The following is a 22,951-nucleotide window of genomic DNA, read 5'->3' on the forward strand; positions in this document are numbered from 1 at the left end:
TTTAGGAGTTTCTAGTGGCACACATGCGCCTAAATTAAAATTTACATTCACATAAGAACATTTTTTATTGTACTGTAGAGCTGTTGTTATGTTGTTTTGTTTCCGATTTCGTTCCTGAGAAGAATAGTCTCCGCAGTTATTATTATTGAGGTGTACTTGCTGCTCTCAATACAATTATTAAGAGTGAGGTGTAACTTGATAGGCAGTCAAGTCTTTTTACTGTTTTTTAACAAAATAATGCTTTATATATATATATATATATATATTATATAATATATATATCATAATATATATATAATATATAATATATATATTTCGAGAATTCTGCTCTGCCTGCCTCCACCACGATTTCTAAGGGCTTAACAATTTCATACCAGTCATGTGTGCATTTTGTGTTAAATGTGCTGCGCCAATTTCAACAGCACATTTTAAAATTCTTAAGCGAGAAATATGCCACTTACACTTTCTCTGAAAATGAATCCAAAACTGGGTCATCTGGGGTTACAGAAATATCCTTCACTTCCTACAGGACTGCACCTGAGCCTGTAAACACACCAAGCATGTTTAAATAAGCACAGCATCAGTTCCATCCACTTTCTAGTTTTATTTCTATCAGGCAGGTTACTGTCATAGATTCCACGTAATTTACAAGATATCATCAAATAGACCAAAAAGTAGGTCTTCATTGCATTTCTTTGGCGCAAATGGCTTTGAATGATAGAACATCCAGATCTCCATATTTTCTGATTATTTACAATAAAAGACGCAGGTCTTTATCACTAGCTACCAGTTATCTCAGTGGAAACAATGACTGGCGTGGATGAAAAACATTTTTTAAAATCCTATCTTTCATAAGCTTGAGTAGCATTTCTAGTCCCCACACAATCATTAAAGATGTGGCACTTTTAAAGGCTTTATGCTTGTAAATTTTTTGAACTGAGCAACACCCACCTTGGCTCAAGTCAGCATGTAGCTACATGTAAGTATTGTGTAAGAGCTGATCATCCTCCCTCTGTTGTGTGTGGCACTCCTTGAACTCCATTGAGCTTATACAACACTGACAAAAACACTGAAAAGATCAACCTGCACACATTATTTCGAAGGTTCATGAAAAAGGTGCCTGTTATACAGACAATAAAATGAAAATAGGTTTTGTTTTAACACAATCAAGTACAGCTAGGTTTGTTTTTCTAACTGCCCAATTAGAATGTCAATTCACTGCTGCAACCCACTTACTGAAAACCAGCAAGCAACCTCTGTTGAAGCGGTCAGGTCAGTCAAAGCTAATGGAGCCTCCAGAGCTGTATCTGGGAAGTCTCTGCCTGGCATTGTTGGGCACCTGACCAGAAGGGGTGTGTGAAGCATGGTGAAATGAAATCGACTCCACTGCCCAATGCAGCTCTGCTTGTGAGCCCCAGCATAGATCAGCAACTTAATATGGCAGGGATCTGAACCATGTTCACTTGACTCACTCTTAGCAGCTAGGTGAGCCACTGGAAACCTCAGCTGTTCAGATTGAAGGATGATGTGTCTCGATAATTTTGAATACCAGTACTAAAGCTGATAAGAGAGTAGATGAATATGGTTTATAGAGATGAACTGCCACGCAATGACAGCCAAATGCTTACGTATTCGAAAATGTTATCCCACAAACTGCTACACAAGCATTTAAAACAATGATGCACGCGGCCAGAAGCTCTTTATTTCACCTCGACACAATACGCTGTAACAAACAAATTAAACTGAGATCTATTTTAATTCTCTTTTACAGTATAAAATCGACCGATAGAAGATGAAAAGCAGGTTCAACCTTTTCATTACTTATTTTTAATTCAAGTTTAATTCTCTCTCTCTCTCTCTCTCTCTCTCTCTCTCTCTCTCTCTCTCTCTCTCTCTATATATATATATATATATATATATATATATATATATATATATATACAGCTCTGGAAAAAATTAAGAGACCACTTCAAAATTATCAGTTTCTATGGTTTTACTATTTATAGGTATGTGTTTGGGTAAAATGAACATTTTTGATTTATTCTATAAACTACTGACAACATTTCTCCCAAATTCCAAATAAAAATATTGTCATTTAGAGCATTTATTTGCAGAAAGTGACAACTGGTCAAAATAACAAAAAAGACGCAGTGTTGTCAGACCTCGAATAATGCAAAGAAAATAAGTTCAGATTAATTTTTAAACAACACAATACTAATGTTTTAACTTAGGAAGAGTTCAGAAATCAATATTTGGTGGAATAACCCTGATTTTCAAGCACAGCTTTCATGCGTCTTGGCATGCTCTCCACCAGTCTTTCACATTGATGTTGGGTGACTTTATGCCACTCCTGGCACAAAAATTCAAGCAGCTCGGCTTTGTTTGATGGCTTGTGACCATCCGTCTTCCTCTTGATCACATTCCAGAGGTTTTCAATGGGGTTCGGTACTGGAGATTGGGCTGGCCATAACAGGGTCTTGATTGACACCTTGATTGACCTGGCTGTGTGGCATGGAGCATTGTCCTGCTGGAAAAACCAATCCTCAGAGTTGGGGAACATTGTCAGAGCAGAAGGAAGCAAGTTTTCTTCCAGGACAACCTTGTACTTGGCTTGATTCATGCCAAAGCTGCCTGATTCCAGCCTTGCTGAAGCACCCCCAGATCTTCACCGATCCTCCACCACATTTCACAGTGGGTGCGAGACACTGTGGCTTGTAGGCCTCTCCAGGTCTCCGTCTAACCATTAGACAACCAGGTGTTGGGCAATGCTGAAAATTTGACTCATCTGGGGGTGCTTCAGCAAGGCTGGAATTGGGCAGATTTGTCTTTGTGAAGGATGCATGAATCAAGCCAAGTACAAGGTTGTCCTGGAAGAAAACCTGCTTCCTTCTGCTCTGACAATGTTCCCCAACTCTGAGGATTGGTTTTTCCAGCAGGACAATGCTCCATGCCACACAGCCAGATCAATCAAGGTGTGGATGGAGGACCACCAGATCAAGACCCTATCATGGCCAGCCCAATCTTCAGACCTGAACCCCATTGAAAACCTCTGGAATGTGATCAAGAGGAAGATGGATGGTCACAAGCCATCAAACAAAGCCGAGCTGCTTGAATTTTTGCGCCAGGAGTGGCATAAAGTCACCCAACATCAATGTGAAAGACTGGTGGAGAGCATGCCAAGACGCATGAAAGCTGTGCTTGAAAATCAGGGTTATTCCACCAAATATTGATTTCTGAACTCTTCCTAAGTTAAAACATTAGTATTGTGTTGTTTAAAAATGAATATGAACTTATTTTCTTTGCATTATTCGAGGTCTTACAACACTGCATCTTTTTTTGTTATTTTGACCAGTTGTCATTTTCTGTAAATAAATGCTCTAAATGACAATATTTTTATTTGGAATTTGGGAGAAATGTTGTCAGTAGTTTATAGAATAAAACAAAAATGTTCATTTTACCCAAACACATACCTATAAATAGTAAAACCAGAGAAACTGATAATTTTGCAGTGGTCTCTTAATTTTTTCCAGAGCTATATATATATATATATATATATATATACACACACACACACACACACACACAGTGGCTCTCAAAAGTATTCACCCCCCCCTTGGACTTTTCCACATTTTATTGTGTTTCAACATGAAATCAAAATGGATTTTAATTAAGAGTTTTTGCCACTGATCAACATAAAAAAAGTCCATAATGTCAAAGTGAAAAATAAAATATACAAATGGTTTTAAATTAATTACATATACAAAACAGAAATTAATTGATTATATAAGTATTCACTCCCTTGAGTCAATATTTGGTAGAGGCACCTTTGGCAGCAATTACAGCCATGAGCCTATTTGGATAAGTCTCTACCAGCTTTACACATCTGGACACTGCAATTTTTGCTCATTCTTCTTTGCAAAACAAGCTGTCCGGTTGGACGGGGACCTTTGGTGAACAGCAATTTTCAACTCTTTCCACATTCTCAATTGGATTGAGGTCCAGGCTTTGACTGGGCCACTCCAGGACATTGACCTTTTTGCTTTTAAGCTACTCCAGTGTGGCTTTGGCTGTTTGGGGTCATTGTCCTGCTGGAACATGGATCTTCTCCTAAGTCCCAGGTCTCTTGCAGTTCAGCAGGTTTTCTTCCAGGATTTCTCTGTACTTTGCTGCATTCATTTTGCCCTCTATCTTCACGAGCTTTCCAGGCCCTGACACAGAGAAGCATCCCCATAGCATGATGCTGCCACCACCATGCTTCACGGTAGGGATGGTGTTCTCAGGGTGATGTGCGGTGTTAGGCTTAAGCCAAACATAACACTTAGCGATGAGGCCAAAAAGCTCTATTTCAGTCTCATCAGACCATAGAATCTTTCACTTGGTCTCAGAGTCTTCCACATGCCTTCTGGCAAACTCTAGCTGAGACGTGAAGTGAGTTTTTTTCAACAATGGCTTTCTTTTTGCCACACTCCCATAAAGGCCAGTTTTGTGAAGCACCCAGGCTATTGTTGTATGCAGTGTCTCCAAGCTCAGCCGTGGAAGATTGTAACTCCTTTAGAGTTGGCATATGCCTCTTGGTGGCCTCCCTGGCTAGTGCCCTTCTCGCCTGGATACTCAGTTTTTGAGGACAGCTTGTTCTAGACAGATTCACATTTGTGACATATTCTCTCCATTTCTCAATAATGGACTTCACTGTGCTCTGGGGGATATTCAATGCTTGGAAATATTCTCATATCCTACCCTTGGTTGGTGCTTTTGAAAAACCTTATTCCAGATTTGCTTTGAATGTTCCTTTATCTTCATGATGTAGTTTGTGTTAGGAAATGTACTAACCAACTGTGGGACCTCCCAGAGACAGGTGTATCTTACCTGAAATCATGTGAAACACCTTAATTCCATTCAACTAATTATGTGACTTCTAAAGACAATTGGTTGCACCAGAGCTTATTTAGGTGTGTCATAGCAAAGGGGGTGAATACTTATGCAATCAATTATTCTCTGTTTTATATTTGTAATTAATTTAGAACACTTTGTAGATTGTATTTTTCACTTTGATATTACGGACTTTTCTTGGGTTGATCAGTGGCAAAAACTCCTAATCAAATCCATTTTGATTCCATGTTGTAACAATAAAATGTGGAAAAGTCCAAGGGGGTGAATACTTTTGAGAGCCACTGTGGGTGTATAGATGCGCTGCTTAAATTAAATACTAGCCACAAGCTTTTCATGATAACTAATTATCAATGTTACTCTACTGGAATTCTTTCAAAGACAGTAAAACAATAACTATGTTACGGCTTTCATTTCATGTGATCCAACTAGAGTAGAAACATGATTCCCCTGGAATCTTTATAGAGGTATGTTAGCGGCTGTAAAGCATGTCCTGAGCAGGCTGCCTGGCCTTGTTAGTAAAGGAGGACAGCAGCCTGCTCGTCTGTGCAATGAGCTCCTGTGAATGACGATGACTTAGTGCTGAAACTGCCAACGCTTTTTCATTCTACAAATGTGATTTCAGTTTGTTTTTCAGTTTTGACTATTGATTGGCTTGGAATTTTATGCAAACTGTGGTTTTCGGATTTGGGAAAATCATAACTGTTGCATCTTTATTCTGCAAAGAAAAACAAGAAAAAAAGAATCTTTTAGCAGCTATTTTCAACTTGTTTTTTTATAAACCTGATCATACAATCAATTCTCTTTGCCACTGTCTTAATAGGATTTCCTATTCTGTAAAAATAACAGTAATTTGAATAAATGCAAGTCATAAAGGGCCCATAGCGATAGCAGCCAAATGGCTGATTCAGGTTGAAGTCCCACTTCTTTATAAAATTTAAATCCAAGATCTTAAACGAAAGACCAAATTAGTTGTCATTTAATAGCTATGTGCAATTGGAGACCAAACTGTCCCTTACTTACATAACATCTTCAGAAGACTTCTCATTGTGCCCTTGATATACCCTGTAGATATTGCCTAATTATACAGTTCACATGCAGCATGATCCCATTACACAGATAGTCATATTTACTGAACTTTTCACAATTGCACACAGCAAGTGCTTTAAAACTGCATCTTGCAACAAGAGGAAGTGGTTATTGGTGAATGTCAGAACAGCACAGTAAGGGTGGACACCTGGCAGTGTCAAAGGTATCTGAAAATGAAAATAAAAAAAACAAAAAACAACTTACATTGCATAAATTGCTGATAATCCAAAATATTGCATTTTAGATTGTAGGTGAATCACCTCAAGGTGTCAGATTCTCAATGTATTATAGTTTGTATGTCTGAATTTAGAGTATTTGTAGAAATAATGATGGCTATGCTGCTAGCATTCATCATGTAGGTGGTGCTGTGCGAGATTATGATAATGTTCATTGTGACCATCCCTGGATACAACATTTCTTAGGGATTATTTTATCAATAGATGTGCAAAGCCCTATATTACTGCACATCTATTCGTTATACAAGTCTCAAATGTGCAGTTTTTCAAGCACATGCTTTAGCAAACATATCTGGTACTACAATAAGTGATTGGATGCCATGGTTTTAGTCTGTCTTGTACTTCGAGTCATGCAGCCTGGAGTGCGAAATTGGTTACTGATAGGGGAAAAAAAGCCAGTGAATGGGTTGGAAGAATTAGCTAACTCAGAAGACACTGTTGGAGTGAAATGACCAAGGAGGTAACAGACTTCCAGGAAGGCAACACAAACTGAGAACTTAGTGTATTCCATGTTTTAAAATGAAAATGCATTTGCTGTATTATTTATTTCTATAAAAACTGCACATTTCAGACCTATTTAGTTAATGGAAGTGCAAAATGAGTAAGATTTACTTAATTTTAAAAGCAGGTTTTAAGGCTGAGATTCTTCAAAACTTGGCACACCCAGCATAGAATTACATTGCCGGTGTACTGAACAAAAGTAAGCAGATAAAACACTGCTTACATTTTTTTTCTTTCTTAGTGAAGGAGTTTTAAGTAAGAAATAATATTTTAGGACATTCTTTTGAGAGAAAATGGTCAATGGCACCATTTAAGTTTTAGTTTGTAATTAAAACTTGACTATCTCCTGAAGCTCTAGACAGCCCAATTTGGCAAGTATATTCTCAGATAGTGAAGGATTACACATGTGAAAATTAAATTGGAATTGGGGTATAACTGGAAACAGATTTGCAATGAGCCCAGAATTAACCAAGGACAATAATTAGAATCTATTAATTAATAAAAAACTTTTTTTTAAAAGTTGCAAAACAACATTTGGAAGTATAGGTAACAAATGCAGTAGACCCAGTTTCCTGCAAAATCAGGCACTCTGGCATCATTATACATGGAAATCCCATATTTAGAGAGGCAAAAGAGCAGGTTAAATATAAAATGTAGATTATGAAATATCATTTGATGCAGTGTAAAATAAAAAAAAGCAAAAACGTTTGATCTTAAAATGTATTTATTCCACTTACATGAAACTACATTTTTTTCCCCCTCCAAATAACGATTATGCTTGGGTGTTCTGTATGAAAACTCTAGAAGACATGAAACATAACTAGCCAGCCAGACAGCAATAATCTCCATTTACTTTCCCATTAACTATTTCACAGCCACATGCATTTTAGGCAAGTATAAAAAAAAAAAAAAAAAAAAAACCCAAAAACAAACAAAAAAAAAGGTAGTAACTAGATAACCATATGGGAAATTCTTAGTGCTCTGCTCGATATACAATATTAAAGTTACAGTATCAAGCATTATTTCGTTGCTTTCTTTGTTCTTAGGTTTTCTATAACTCTTAAATTCTTTACATAGAAATAAAAAAATTACTTGTGGATCCCCCAAAACGAATATTAAACTAGAGCAGATGATAGTTAATGGAATGTTAACCTTTTCTGCCCGTCCCCAAGTTAATAAGCTCAATGGCATTTTGGTTCTTGCTCCAGTTATTTCCAATTTATAGGACTGGATCCCAGGCAAACACCTGGACATGGGACATTTGTTTTTCTGTGTCGGCTTTTTGGCAAACCACAACAGTGTGCAAGAACTATGCCAAACATTTAAAATGTGTATACAGAAAAATGTCACACCCTTTGACTAAACAGGTCACCTTTTTTCTTAACATAACCACCCCCCTCCCTCCAAGATTTTCAACCCCTCCTTGCCCCACACAAAAACTAAATGGCAAACACACACCCCTAAGCCCGACAGCCCCCACCCTCCCAAAAAAGAAAGTAGTGACAGATGCTTGTGAAAGAACAAAAGACTAATTGGTGGGCAGATGGATGACAGTCTTGATGTTGAAGAACTAGGAATTGAGGCAAACAGGAGCAGGGAGACCACAGTTTTAGTTCTCTTTTCCTTCTTCAGTTTCATCTCCATCTCCTTGGTTGTCTGATGTCCACAGCTAGAAGGAATAAAAGTAGACATTTTATAAGCTGGGTCAAGGAAACAAACAATACTACACTGGACATGTCTAACATTATTTGGATAGGTAAAAAATATCATGTTAACTGAATGGGTGCAAATGTTAAATTATAAATCAAACAATTATAGCATTGATAGCCATAACCTGGTACAATTGACTTAAATAAGGCAAAGCCAGAAATCAAACCTATATGTGCACCTGGAGGTGGTGTTACAGAAGTCACCTGGAAAGGGTCTGCTGCATTAACCAACTTTAAACAATACCTCAAGGGAGGTAAAATTACTGGAATCAAAAGGGATCACTGCTGATCAAATTGGCCTTCCAAGCAAAGAAAAACAAATAAAAAAAAAAAAAAAAAAAAAAAACTGAGCAAGAGATGGCACCAACACCTGAAAACTGAAACGGGAAACTACCACCATGCAGTGGAACATGCAGTTGGGGGGGGAGGGGGGGGGGAATGAACATTTTTAGTGAGGGGTCCATCTTCTAAACTTAGAAAATAAACCTCTAACCAAAACCTTCAGGACGTGCATCACCACTACACTGGCTTGTCCGAAACCAGTGGTTTCCAACTATGGCCCTCAATGTTCAGTACAGGGCTGTTTATCAATCAAGTACTAAAATGTACTGACCCCCTTTAGGCTGGAAAAAATATCTGGACTAGAATGGATCTTGAGGGCCAGAATTGGGAACCATTTGTCAACTTTGACAGATTTTAAGCACAGGCATTGGGCTATACCTAGCGATTCTCTCTGAAAAAACTATTTAGAGACTTACATTGCCTGTGATGCAATGTAATACCCACTGAGTCTTAACTGTAGTTGGTACTTACTGTCAAATTGTCTCTCAGTAGCTGCATTATTAATGTGCTGTCTTTGTACGAATCTTCATTCAATGTATCAAGCTCTGCAATTGCTTCATCAAATGCCTTTGGAGAGAGAGTAAACAATATTAAATTGGACTCCTATTTGTAAATGCTTTGCTGCATTTGAAAGGTTCTTGGTACACGGGACACTTACACTCTTTGCAAGTGCACAGGCTTGCTCAGGCGAATTGAGGATCTCATAGTAGAAGACAGAGAAGTTGAGGGCCAAGCCAAGACGGATCGGGTGTGTAGGCTGCATCTCTTTCTTACTGATTTCGAAAGCCTCTTGATAGGCCTGTTGCGAGTTCTCTATTGTGGCTGTGAAAAGAATCACAAAGAGAAAAAGGACGCATTAGAAAACATTTAGACCGAGACTAACACCTTACGTGGGAACTTTATGAATGAGAATGAACGATATTAACTCAGAAGTTTTGGGGCATATGAATTAATAGTTTTAGAATACGTCATTGAAATATACTACCCAACAGCATTCCCACTAAACTTTTTAGATACTGAGAAACTGGCCATTTTGACTGGGAAAGGGTAAATTACCAGAGAGAAGCCTTTGGCCAAGCATTACCCCTTTTAATATATTTTTCTTGCATTATACAATTTTAAAACAATACCCCAACACAAGTATCTCAAATTTCACAATTTACTTTAAAAATTTAAACAAGACATTTATTGTGGCTCTTCCTCTGATTTTGAATCACCCTGCCATTGTTGCCATCTCATTTGCTTTCTCACTCACTACGTGTTTACGACTGGCATTATGATATTCAATGGCACTGACTCGTACATGATCAAGACAATTACAGCAAAGTCAAGAATACTAATCGTACTTCATCTAGATAATCAGATTTGTTTTAGCTCTGTCTTACTGAAAAATTGCCTTTTCTTCATTGGTGCAACACCATGTAGAGTTTCAACAGAGACATGGAGTGAGGTCAAATGAATAAACTTACAAAAAAGAAATAAACGGGCATGGTACGTCTCGTCGTCTTCAATTACTATACATGTAAATGTGTATTTGACTAATGTGCCGATTACATTTTTACCAGTTTCAAAACGCTTGAGATGATTTCTGAAATGGTCGTTTTTTTAAAAAAGTGAAATAAACAAAAACCGTCAGTGTATTGTGATTTTTATTTGTTTACCGGAGTATTTACACTTCTAAATAATGCAGGAAGACTGTGCGTCACTCATTTTAGTATTCAATTATACAATGAGTTAAACTGTAAAGGTTCATGAGCAGCACTTCCTAGAGGCAGAATTGCCAGACGCCTGTTTCGCCCACTCTGTACCAGTAGATTCGCTGGTGTAGATGTGACGTGCATTTTTACAGAGGGAAATCATAGAATCAGGTCTCAAAATAGGTGTACCTCGAGAAGCGAGAGTCTTGATTTAGGTTGATATTTATGATAACATGCGAAAGTTAGTAAACTCAGTGCAAAGGTTTTTGCTAGTTACTGCAAAAAATTCATTCATTTTAGCATTAGAGGGAACGCTGCTACCCAATAATTCTCAAAGCAATAAAAGAAACCTTGGACATTCAAGAGCCGAGAAACAAACTGCTGCACATCGATTTAATGTGAAACGGAATTAAAACATCCTTATTGCAACTTATGCATTCCTTCTTTTTCAGCCAGATTCCATCAACTCTTGTTTAAAACATAGGGTTTTTAGCTCAATTGAAAAGTACATTTATAATTCAAAGTGTTGACAGTTGCTTTTTCAATCTTCACAAATCCAAATTCACCAAGAACATGTTTCAAATGAATTGTTACTAATTAAGAGCTTTAATATTAGCATAGTAATGGAAGGAAAATGCAATTTACATGTTAATTTAGAACTGCTGATGCACAGCTGGATCAACTCTGTTAAAGGCATATTACTACAAACACTGCAAAAAGAAGTCTACATAGGAGGTTACATTTTAGTTTGTTAATGCATGTTAATTGGGGGGGGGGGGAGGATTTCTGAAGTATGTTTTAACAATAGGATAACTATTTATACATCAAAATAATACCCATAACCAATGTCAACGTATCTTCCTTAATGTAAAGAGATATAGTGCTAGAACAAAACACTATTTATCTTTGTATATCTGTTCAATATTTAGATGAATATTTGAATATTTGTTCAATTGGAAAAGGTTATCATAGCCATTATATGTAACACCATTAAAGCTGAAAAACATTCCAGAAGCAAGTACTGGCTGTGAAGGCCTTACTTTACCCTAGTGAATGAACTACAAAAAAATAATATGTTTATTTCAGGTAAACAAAGTACATGAAGTAGACAACACTTTTTTTTTATAATCCCTGCCCATTGTTGTCTCTTTCAATAAACAAAGTGGCTATAGACACATTATCATAAAGTATTACTTTAACTTGAATAAACACTTAAAATAAAATGTGGAAAAAGGGTGCATTGTTCAAAGAAAATAGTTTACTTGCCACTTTGTCTTACTGCATTGCACAGAACAAATACTATAACGAAAGAAATAAAATGTTGATCACTATACAAGTCCTTTCTTTTGCAAGTCAGAGGGACATACCCAGCTTGTATCATATTGCAGACAGAAGCAGACCCCGACTGACTCACTTCCCAAATCTGAAGCAGCACCGTCAACTTCATATGTAGGATCACTATTTGAGAGTTACAGTTGCATGTGCAGCATAATCTGGACTCTATTTAAAATGCTGAAGATTGACAGCCAGAAGTAAATAGGTGGTGACCAAGACTGGATGCGCTGATCTTTTGTTATTTCTACCTATCTCTATATATCCCACAGACAAAGCTATTTTTCCTCTTGCTACTTTAGAACTCGTCATGCAGCCCCTCAGATAAGCACATTTTGAAAGTTCAATATTGAGGTAATATAAGAACTGTGTCCACTTCCAACTGAAAGTGATCACAAAGCCTTGATTGTGCCAAGCTACATTCACAACAAAAAGGAGCTTTTACTCTATTGCTTTACTTCCCCAATCCCCCTATTCCAGCCATAACAATTCTGAGCAACCTAATTGCAGTCTGGCCTGTGTAAATTTACATTTAGCACACTATATATCAATGATATAAATAATTTTATTCTGTTGAGGTATTCAACCTCTAATTATTGGGTGGTTGTAGCAACACAAATTATATATATACTTGGTGAAAAATCAGGTTAACCTTCAACAGAGCACCTCATTGAATAAAACAATTAACTAATGCTTAGGGTGTGCAAACAGCCCAGTTGTTCTTTTGAAGGTTAAGATAGTCATTAGTTTGTTCCTATATTACCATTCTGATTCACCAAGGGGGGATCTTTTGCATCTTGTGCCACACCCTTCCTTTCACTCTATAAGCTTCAACATGTTTTCGTACCCTCTTAAACCTCAGCTGCAATGATTCTTTTCTCCGGCATTTTCAGCTCTGAGAACACACCCTTGTGCACAGAGCAGGAAATTAAAGAAACACTCCTCCATTATTTCATGACTCAGTTAAGCCAGATTCAACAAAGCCCAAGTTGAGAATAGCACTATGCATACTACAGGTATGCATTAACACAGAAACGTGACAATACTTGTATTTACTAATGCCTTCTGTTTCATTACTGGTCAAGTGTTGCTTGTAGGTACATTCTGACAGTCAAGACTGTCACTAATTGTCTTCTTTGTTTGGAAGGCACTGCCATTTGGAATACTGTTAAAACTTCCATTATCAACTGTGGCAGGCTGCACTCAGACAAGTCTTTAATGCAATTAATGGTAAAGATTTTCCTCATGCAGTGTGAATAAAGGTTATTAGAATATTAATGGGACAGGTTTATTTATACTAGGATACTTGTTAGACACCAGTCTGACTAATCTTATATTTCAGGCATTAGGCCTAATTTTTCATCTTTATACGTAAATCTAATTTCTAAAACCAGCAACGAATTTGGACAAATGCTGCCAATGAGACAAATTAAGATGGCATAAAAATTCTACATTTGAAATAGACGCTGTACTGAAGATACACACAGCCACAGCACTGGGCGTTTTTTTTCTTAAATGTGAATTCATATACTATAAATGGGTGGGTGGGTGTGGATTTTTATATATATATATATATATATATATATATATATATAAAAAACTACTTTAGATTGTATCTTTCTGTATTCTTCCTAGTAAAACTTATGCAAGCCTGGCTTACCTTTTTTGTCTTCCCCAGCAGCCACCTCTGCTAAGTAGCGAAAGTAATCTCCTTTCATTTTCAAGTAGAAGACTTTGCTTTCCGCTTGAGAGGCGTTTGCAATCAGAAACTTATCCAACAAAGCCTGCACAGAAAGAGAAAACTTTGTCAAGATTTGCACCAAATAAAGATAATAGTTAAGAAAAGACATAATTAAATATGCAATTAAAAACAAAAACCATCTTGGGAGAAAGGGAAATATAATCATGTCCCAAATGTAAATTTCAAAGCACAGGGTGTACACATCAGTACAGCAGCAGATAACAGCTGCTAAAAGGCAATGGGACTTTCACTTGGCAATTCATGACAGCTGAAATTACACTGTACTCACGACACTGCTATCCTTACTAAATGACTTAAGATATTGCAATTAGGCATGCAAGTCATTTATGATTGGTTCATTTTTTTTTTTTTCCCCCAGCTGTTTTTGCCATCTGATAAAACAGAAATGAAAGTTTAAAACCTGAACTGCATTTCTGCAGCCAAGGGAACAGGACATGCCATTATTATACATATAGTTGTGTTCTTTAACTGTGACAGATAAGCTCAACACAATGTTGCTGTATCATACCAATGAACAGGGTGACTACAAAGTTTACAACACCACCCCATATCATTGAGGTGGTAAACCACATACAAAATAATGTATGAAGTATGAAGCTGTGGGTTATGCCTGCTGAGGGCTATTAGAATCAATCAGGTAAGTCCTGTCATAACTTGTTACAGTATCAGTTGTTAAGGGTTATTAAAAGTAAACTGTTTATATGCAGCAAAGCGTGCAATGAGTTTTCGAAGATTCCGCTGGCTTCATGCCAAAACTGCAAACAATTTCATTGTACAAAAAATTCAGTTTGGTTTTCTCTTTTGTCGGTATCGATCGGTTTGGAATTCTGTGTAAATGTTGGTTTCAGTTTGGGAAAATCATAATCATTGCACCCCTAGTTGCAATTATGGTATACACAAACCTTCCCAATTCTCTTATTGCAGTTGGTTTTGTTATTGGTACTTTTTTAAACCTGCTAAATATGTTCCATAATAAAATAACCTCAGACCTAGATTTTAAAAAGATGCTTAAAACCCATTGCCAACACACATTTGTCCTGTACCATGGGAGTTATAAAGGGTTCAAGTGTTTCAACACTCTAAACCACCACAATTAGACATTAAAACGATTTGTGAAACAATCATCTTAATACATACTAATTCAAGATTAACCCCCAAAGATTATTCACACGAGCAGTGTCCACCGTGACGGGGTGGTTATGCTGATCACGACAAGATTGTCTACTTTCTGCAGAGCTGCTCTCACATTCCTGAACTGAATTTGAATTGCAGCATAAACTGCTTCTACGGTTTTTGCACAGTAGTCATTCGTAGCTGTTTTTCACAAGGTTAACATTGTTGTTCAAATGGATCAGAATCACATTTAAAAGACCAAAAATAGTAAGAGTAGCAAGCAACAGTTAAGAGTACTGTATAGCTTTGTGAGTTGCATTAAAAGATCTTGCTCACTTGAGGAAAGTAAAATCATTGGGATGGAGAATCCTGTTATCTATATTAAAATATGAGACCTTGCATTAGAAGTAGGTCATTGACTAGGTTCTTAATTTGTCATTCATTAACTCTGTGGAACAGCACACAATTAAATCAGCAGAGATTTAAAACCACAGAGGGGGTTGCCATTTTCCATGTACAAAAGTGCAATGAGCAAATGTTTCTAGTTGATTTACAGTAAAGTGTACAAAACAGCAACACACAACTGGCATCTCACCTACTTGGCTCCCTTTAAAAGGAAGGGAGGAGTGTGCAACAGAACAGACGCAGTAGAGAGGTTCTCTCTCTAATCTGGTATTAGTCACAGGGGCAGTAAAGTGGATTCAATTGCCATGTCTGGTTTTGACCTGGAGGGAACTCGATTCTCAGCCTCCACTGCACTGTCCTCAATACACTGAATACCTTAGAGATTACAAGCAAAAGTATACTGTCCAGCAAACAGTCTCCACGTTCTTCTGTGCAAGCTGTTGATAGTCTGGATGTACTGTATAGGTACAACTATGCATTCCTAATCATATAGAGCACTGTATATATAGATTTTACCAGGGCATTATTCAGTCTAATTTGTACAAATATAAAATACAGCATATGAAGCAAACACAAACATACATTTTACAAAAAACACAAATATGAACCCAACTCCCATGGTTATCTCCATGAAAATGAACAGTTATGCTTAATGAGCCCCGGCCCATCATTTTTAGAAAAAACTAATCTATACTACTATGTATGATTTACAATAGGAAGAGAAGATGTAAGAGACACCAAGATGGAACAATCCATATTCCAGGAGGAGTCTCCATTTTTGTGGGTGTTAAAACAGGGAGGAACTTAAGCACAGAGAGGTCAAGTTCCCCAGTCACTTCAGGTCATTCGGGGAGTCAGTAGCTAAGCTGGGATTCAAACACAAAAATCCCAGTTCTTTACAATTAACCCTTTGATCATACTTCCTACAAGGCACATGCTCAAACTGAAAAGTTTTAAAAATAAGTCCTAGCCTTTCAGTAATAAAAACTGATTATACATTAAAATGCATAATACTTACTGTATTTAGTGGACAGAGATGCAGAGACTTCATTGTCTACTTAAATATTTAAAAGACAGGCGGTCCGAGTGACTTATCCAGTTAAAGTACTGTCGTTGGCAGCGCAGGATGAGTCACACAGCTTCGATGGCCCTGGGTCGCACCTGGGCTGTGCAAAGAGGATGAACTTTGCCGAGGACTCCGAAAGGAGCTTCACGTTGGCTCCGACAGCAAACCCTACTGGCCAGACACCAAGCAAATGGATAAAAAGCAGGGCTGATCTCTGTTCTCCGGGATTGGTAGCCCACCTCTGCTCTGCATTGCTAAGCATAAAAGAGATTCTGGCTTGCGAGATCAGAGGACGCTCACACGCCCTCAGAACGGCTGTGCTGTGTGGGTACCCACTGCGATGAGGAGAAAAAACATAACTGGACATTCCAAATTGAGGGAAAAAATATTACAGGGCATGAAATAACCGACTGCAATTGCAGCAGTGCCAAAGCCACTTAAATTAAAAAAAATAAAAAATAAAATTACGGCAAAAGCTGTCTGTAAGCCCAACCCATCACTGCTGCCGGCATCCCTCAGCACCAGCACATCTGATCTACAACCCATTCACAAACTTGCTCAGTGTCAAATCTTTCTCTGTCCTGCGAGAAAATGACTCATTATCATAATGTATTATTGTTGCAATTCTTTTTAATGTGCATTTCCCAGCGCTATGCCACAAGAAAGACGTACTGTATCATTGGTTCATCAAGGGCAAACAGAGGGAGGGACACTTGACTAAGACCAATATGACCGCGCTTCCAGGAATTCAGTGACACTTGTTCACTGGATGTGTCACCGATTTTTTATATATATAACAGCCACTTGCACAGTTTGCATTCCATTGTGTCTGGATATTTTAGGCATTTCACAAAAAAACAGCAGGGGGTTTTCAGACAATTTCTTTAGCAGCTGAAATTTCATTTAATTTCGATGCTTCACTGTCCACTATTTCACATAAGTGAATATCCTTCGAATATTGTAGACCTATATTTAAATGTCCCGTTTTAATTTGCAGATTAAAAAAAAAAACACATAACATTAACACAATCACATATTCTATGATCATATATGGTATAAGAAGATTGAATTCTATGCTTAAAATTGCAATACAAAAGGTGCAATACACAAACACCTTTCATGTCTTCAGTGTAAATAAGTTGCCAATTTATATAGACATTTCATGACCGCTGCGGTTTTGTAATTTGGTGTTATTCCCCCCAAAACACCAATGCTAAAAATTCACACAATAGGTAGATTAGTTTTGCTCAAATTCTTCACACACACAAAAAAAGAGCAAGTAGCTATGACATGGTTCAAGTAGCAACTCCCTGCGTTATAAAACGAGTAGAAGAGATAACATAAGTGAATCTTGAGAAGTGCATCGATTTCTGTTTTCTTTTATTTTTGTGTAATAAATTATCACTACCTTACTGTTCTGCTTTTTAACTAGTAAAACATGTGCTTTCATAAAGGCGGTTAGAACGTGTATGCTAAAAAACAGCATACCTTTTTTTTCCCCTGAAGCGAACGTCCAGCAATGCACCATAACAAAACTGTAAATCCACTGCAACTGTAAATTAAGAAATCTGAAACTATATAAAGTCTCTCAAATGTAAACATTTAATATGTACATCTAGCTGCTTATGACTATGATGAAGAGCACTCCATCGCCTGATGAAGTTTCTATTTCAAGTTTTTTTTCCCGCCACGTTGTTTGTATATGTTTTATAAAATGTTTGCTTCACCAGTGGACAACACGTTGTATGAAATCCTGTTGAACTTACTTACCCTAAATTATGAAACATGGAATAGAGGGTTTTAAAAAAGCTTTAATACAAGACACACAAGCAATATATTTAGCTCTTGTCAACAGGCTGACAGTTTAGTAAAAATACCAATATTTATTTTTTGCCAAATTACCCTTTGTATTTTTTCATTATGAAAGTTAGTTTTTAAATTTGATTATTTTTTTTATACCATTTTGATTTTTACAATGGAAAAAAAATATTTTTCTAACAATTAGTGTGTGAATCACTCAGAAAACATTTTTGTGTTTGTTTGAATTAAAATGTCATCAACATAATAGGCTATCTATTTTTTTGGTTTTATGAACGAGTATGAAAATCGGCTTGGTGCCCTTTGGTTGGATTTATGTTTTGTCCCCTAGAACTGCCTTGGTGCCCATGAATTCACGCCCAAAGGAAACATTGCCTTGCCTTTCATGACCTTAACTTCATACCCTGTAATTAAACAATAATTTGTCACTCAATGGATTTATTTATTTTAAATGCCTGCATATATTCATTATTCGCAAAGCATAACAAAATTTACTTCTATACCTATGTATCAGTTATACGTAAAACAGGCCATCTTTCACAAATGTCTGTACTCTCAGAACACCAGGTGTCCTAAACATACATGCCCTTGCTCTGGTTACCACAGCCAATTCTATCTTGGAGGGAAAATAACCTTTTCCTCTCCTGTCAAGCCCAAGCTGGTCTGTGGTGCACAGCATTGGCTCAGCCAATATCATTTAACCTGTTAAACCCCCAGCCTCCCACAGGCAATTTCTGCCTGGAGGGCTATGACCTTAAATAAATCACATTATCTTCCAATGAATAGGCAGCACAGGCATGGTTCAGGGCTTGAATTCAAGGTAACCCCCTGGCCATTAGGACTAAAACCTCAGATTTGATACAAGTCTTACTCAGTACCACACTGGAAGGAGATATCCAGAAAAAAAAACATAAAAAACAAGAAACGCATTTCATTTGTTTCTATTCTATCGTCATTTTTTCACCTTGTAGCACATGAAGAGTCAATTTTTTTCCAGTGCTTCCCCAACATGTCTACTACACTGGATAAAAATTTGAAACTGATTGAATAAAGGGATCAAATTCTACATGAGTTTTTACAAAGCTAGGCCCAAGGGTCCCCAAACCTCTCCAAAAAATAATATTTTGTAAATCTGTATGACCTGTCATACACTAGTTTCTTGAGCAAGTTCTGAAAGGGAGGTTACCTTCTGGCACCTCACATGCTATACATTGCCACATGAATTAGATTTTGTAATCCTCTTTTTTACTTATTTGTCCAATATTTCATTCAAAAGGTGGCCTTTTTGGAGAGCTTTGGGGTGCCCAAAATGTATCCATGATGAGTATGCATGACAAATACTCTTAGTTCATATGCCACAACTGTCAGGCACATTGCTTTCACATAACTGTGTGTTTGTGCAGGAGAATGTTGCTACTGAGATTTTTTTATAGCTCTGAATTTTCAGTACCCGACTTTTTTTTTTTTTTTATTCACTTGCTTGAAAGTATGTAAATGTCAAGATGCTAAATAATGAGATTATTTTTTCCAAAATAAAGTGGTTACACTCATTCAAGCACTGCTGACAGGAGAACATATGTTGATTATTGGATAAAGGCATCTGCTAAATGTGTACAATAATAATAATAGAGATTGCATACACCTTTGCTGCTCTAAATCAGGCTGCCATACTAAAAACACCTTAGTTCCTTTCATCTTTACTTTGATTGACATGTGGCAAACAAAGGAACTGAGAGTGATTGTTGGAGCAGGCAGACAGCTTATCTTGAAAGGCTAAGAAACCTACAATGTCTCTAGGTGAAATATAAAAAAAGTTTGCTAAACACTCCCATGCAATAATCTAAATCAATGAACATCTTTAGAGAAAATAATAGACGGCCGGGAAGCAACAATTACTTCTTGCAACTTGTATTGCAACATAAAGATCAGGGACCGTATACAGCAGCACAACACAGATGAGGCATGGTGTTGCTCTTTATTATGCAATAAAAATTATTAAAAGAATGTTATTTCTATGTGCCCCTTGAGAGTCAAATGGTTCGATTTTCTACTAACATTTACAGTAAAAATGCATATTGAAAATTACGCATAATAATAATAATAATAAATAAATGTAGTGTGGATCCATTATATTTACAGATCCTGAAGAGGCTCCAATCCATCTTCAAATGCTGCTTCACAGACGCTGAATCAGCGCTCTCCAACCCAGAAAGTTCATTTTCGGCGTCAATTTCACCATTATCCATCTCCTCCAGAACTTCAAAAAGACTGAATCTACTTTTTTTGGGGTGCTTTTGAACACTGCTAGCCATTCCGTTCGATTTTATAAATTTTTCTGAAAAAATCAGAAAATGGTAAGAAACCTTGATCCTATGTGCGTAACACTGCGCTCTCGTTTGCAAATATGTGTCTTGTTTACGTACGCACATCGATTACTCTTCAATGGATTAGGCTACAAACAAAGTCAAGGCATGAATGGACAGCTTGTGACCTCCCCTACAACGTGATCAGGGAGATTTCACCATTAGATACATGTAAGGCCAGAGCAACGAAATGCACAACTAGTCGATCTGAGTTGTTTTTGAACCGTGAGGTACTAGATACATTGCGAAGGGAATATCTCAGCGATGAAATGGCGAATTCTAAAATTTCTTTGCTGTTTGATGGTAGGAAAACAACATTTTTGATATTGAATCTGTTTTTTTTGCTGTTTTGCTTTTGTAATATTACAGATGATTTTTGAAAATTAATGTTTAATTGCAATACCGATGTTCTGATGGGGGCGTAAGAGGTTAAAGGATTATAACCCAATGACCTAAAAAGGAATGCTTTTGAGCTTAAATTGCTTTGTGAAATAAATAGAAAGCATTGTTCAACGGGGGATAGTACTCAGCAATCTTACAGCCGTGCCACAGTGAAGTTCAAATGACTAGTACAGTAAAAAAAAATAATAATTATGAAATTGTTAGACACTAGACACTGAGTGTTTATTTTTTATTTAGATTTAAAAAAAATTAACTATAAAACTGTTCATCAAAAGTAATTTTATAACAAAAAATAAAACCTCTGACCATTGCACATAGAAGGTTGTGTGTGTGGTCTTTTATTTATTTTTTTTGGACCCTCACTATAATGCTACCCTCGCTTATTGCCCATGTCCCTTACCTGGCGGTATAAAGAGGGCCGACTAGTTATTCCGTCCAATTTTACCGTCTGTCCTGTACCATTCTGCAATATTCTAAACACAAGTTTTAAACCCTTGGAAAGCAATTTTATCTTTAATCAAGATATTCTTGATCACCTTCCCTCGTGTTTACAAGTCAGCCTCAAAATTGTAGTCAATCTATTTGTTTGGTACAAGTGTGTAATTACATAATCTACACATTTTGTATTCTACATGTAAAAATATGAACTCCAGAGTTTAATGGTTTTTTTTAGGTGGGATACATTTAAAAAAAAACAAAAAAAAAAACACACTTTTTAACTAGCATTAGTTCCAATACTGTATTACTTGAAGAAACATTAAATTCATACTTGAAACAAACACTACAAAAAAAATTATTAAAAAATAAAAACTACTGAAAAGTTATCACAGAGCAGATGGTTATTCTGAGGTTAACTCTGCTACTGTGTCTATCACTTTCACCCACTAAAGCGGAATGCTGTGGGAGGAGGAAGTGACTTCTGTACAAAAAAACATCTTCTGTTACTGTCTCATTCACAACATCCCTTAACATGAAAGCAGTTAAAGCTCCACAACTTTGTCAGAACAAAATTACAACCAACGCCACAAATGTAAAACTGAATAGCCATACTTCCTACATACTACAGCAACCTTTATTACATTGAGACCTATTCAAATAAGCTTTACTGCAGCATGTGTCATTAACCATTTTATGCAATGCTGACAGGAATTGAAGTTACTGGAAGGTTTTTTTTTTTTGTTTTCCTTCAGAGCTTAATCTATGTAAATCAATAATGAACTCAGACTGACCTATCAGCAACAGCAGCAGTAAAAACATTAGCTGAAAGCATTTTTTTTTTTTTTGTCTCATCCCATTTCATAGCCTGGCTCTGTTTTATCGTGCCCCAAAAACCTTGCCTACCAGGCAACACCCAAAAAATGTCAAGAGCAGAAATGCTGGGCTACCACAGACATTTGTTTTATGAAAGTATTAACAATTGATTTGTCTCTGCAGAAGAGCAGAGCTGGAAGACATGGTGCTAGGTGCTAACTAAATGCCACTGAACATTTTGGCAGCAATTTCTTGAGTATCTAATTTATTTCACCTGGTTCTGCCTTTACAAAAGGTCAAATGTGTAACCCATAATAACCATGCAAGTGAACTCTTGACTACCACAAAAGACCTTTCTCAATTTACAAATTACCAAAAAAAAACAAGGTCAACATTTCATCAGCTGCTTTAATCCTGAATTATGCCTTAAATCTTATCACTATGCATGATTAGGGTAGGGCGATATACCTAAAAAAAATTGTATCATGATATTTTAGCTGTTAAGACTGTCTATATCACGATATTTAACATACTGATCAAGGTTTTTTTGCGTTGTACTTTAAAATATAGAACTAGAAGCACCTTTGAAAGCTGCTTTTATATCATGCAGGGCCAAAATTATTCTAATACTGTATGTTTACATCATTTGCAAAACATAATATGCTTTCCTTTAAGGTTTTTTTTTTTTTTTTTTACATACTAGGCCATGACTGACAAAAAAAAACACGCGTTATAGTAAGTTACTTACTCTTTCACTATGGCGTGTGTATGTATTTTACACACACACTAATATATAATATATACACAGGTCTGGAAAAAATTGAGACCACTGCAAAATTATCAGTTTCTCTGGTTTTACTATTTATAGGTATGTGTTTGGGTAAAATGAACATTTTTGTTTTATTCTATAAACTACTGACAACATTTCTCCCAAATTCCAAATAAAAATATTGTCATTTAGAGCATTTATTTGCAGAA

General features: G+C 36.7%; 1 protein-coding gene across 1 annotated transcript in view; it reads right to left on the reverse strand.

Annotated features, from left to right (window-relative positions):
- Nucleotides 1-7,472: 7,472 nt before the first annotated feature.
- LOC121313242 (14-3-3 protein beta/alpha-1-like) overlaps nt 7,473-22,951 on the reverse strand; it is a 23,889-nt gene continuing 8,410 nt past the window's right edge. The window contains exons 3-6 of the mRNA XM_041245574.1: nt 13,454-13,577; nt 9,423-9,586; nt 9,236-9,331; nt 7,473-8,382 (exon numbers count right to left, since the gene is read on the reverse strand). Coding sequence (XP_041101508.1) covers nt 8,323-8,382; nt 9,236-9,331; nt 9,423-9,586; nt 13,454-13,577 — 444 coding nt within the window. The 3' untranslated portion in view covers nt 7,473-8,322. The remainder of the gene's footprint in view (nt 8,383-9,235; nt 9,332-9,422; nt 9,587-13,453; nt 13,578-22,951) is intronic.

The sequence above is a fragment of the Polyodon spathula genome, chromosome 3 (genome assembly GCF_017654505.1).
Source record: "Polyodon spathula isolate WHYD16114869_AA chromosome 3, ASM1765450v1, whole genome shotgun sequence".
In the NCBI taxonomy this organism is placed as follows: Eukaryota; Metazoa; Chordata; class Actinopteri; order Acipenseriformes; family Polyodontidae; genus Polyodon; species Polyodon spathula.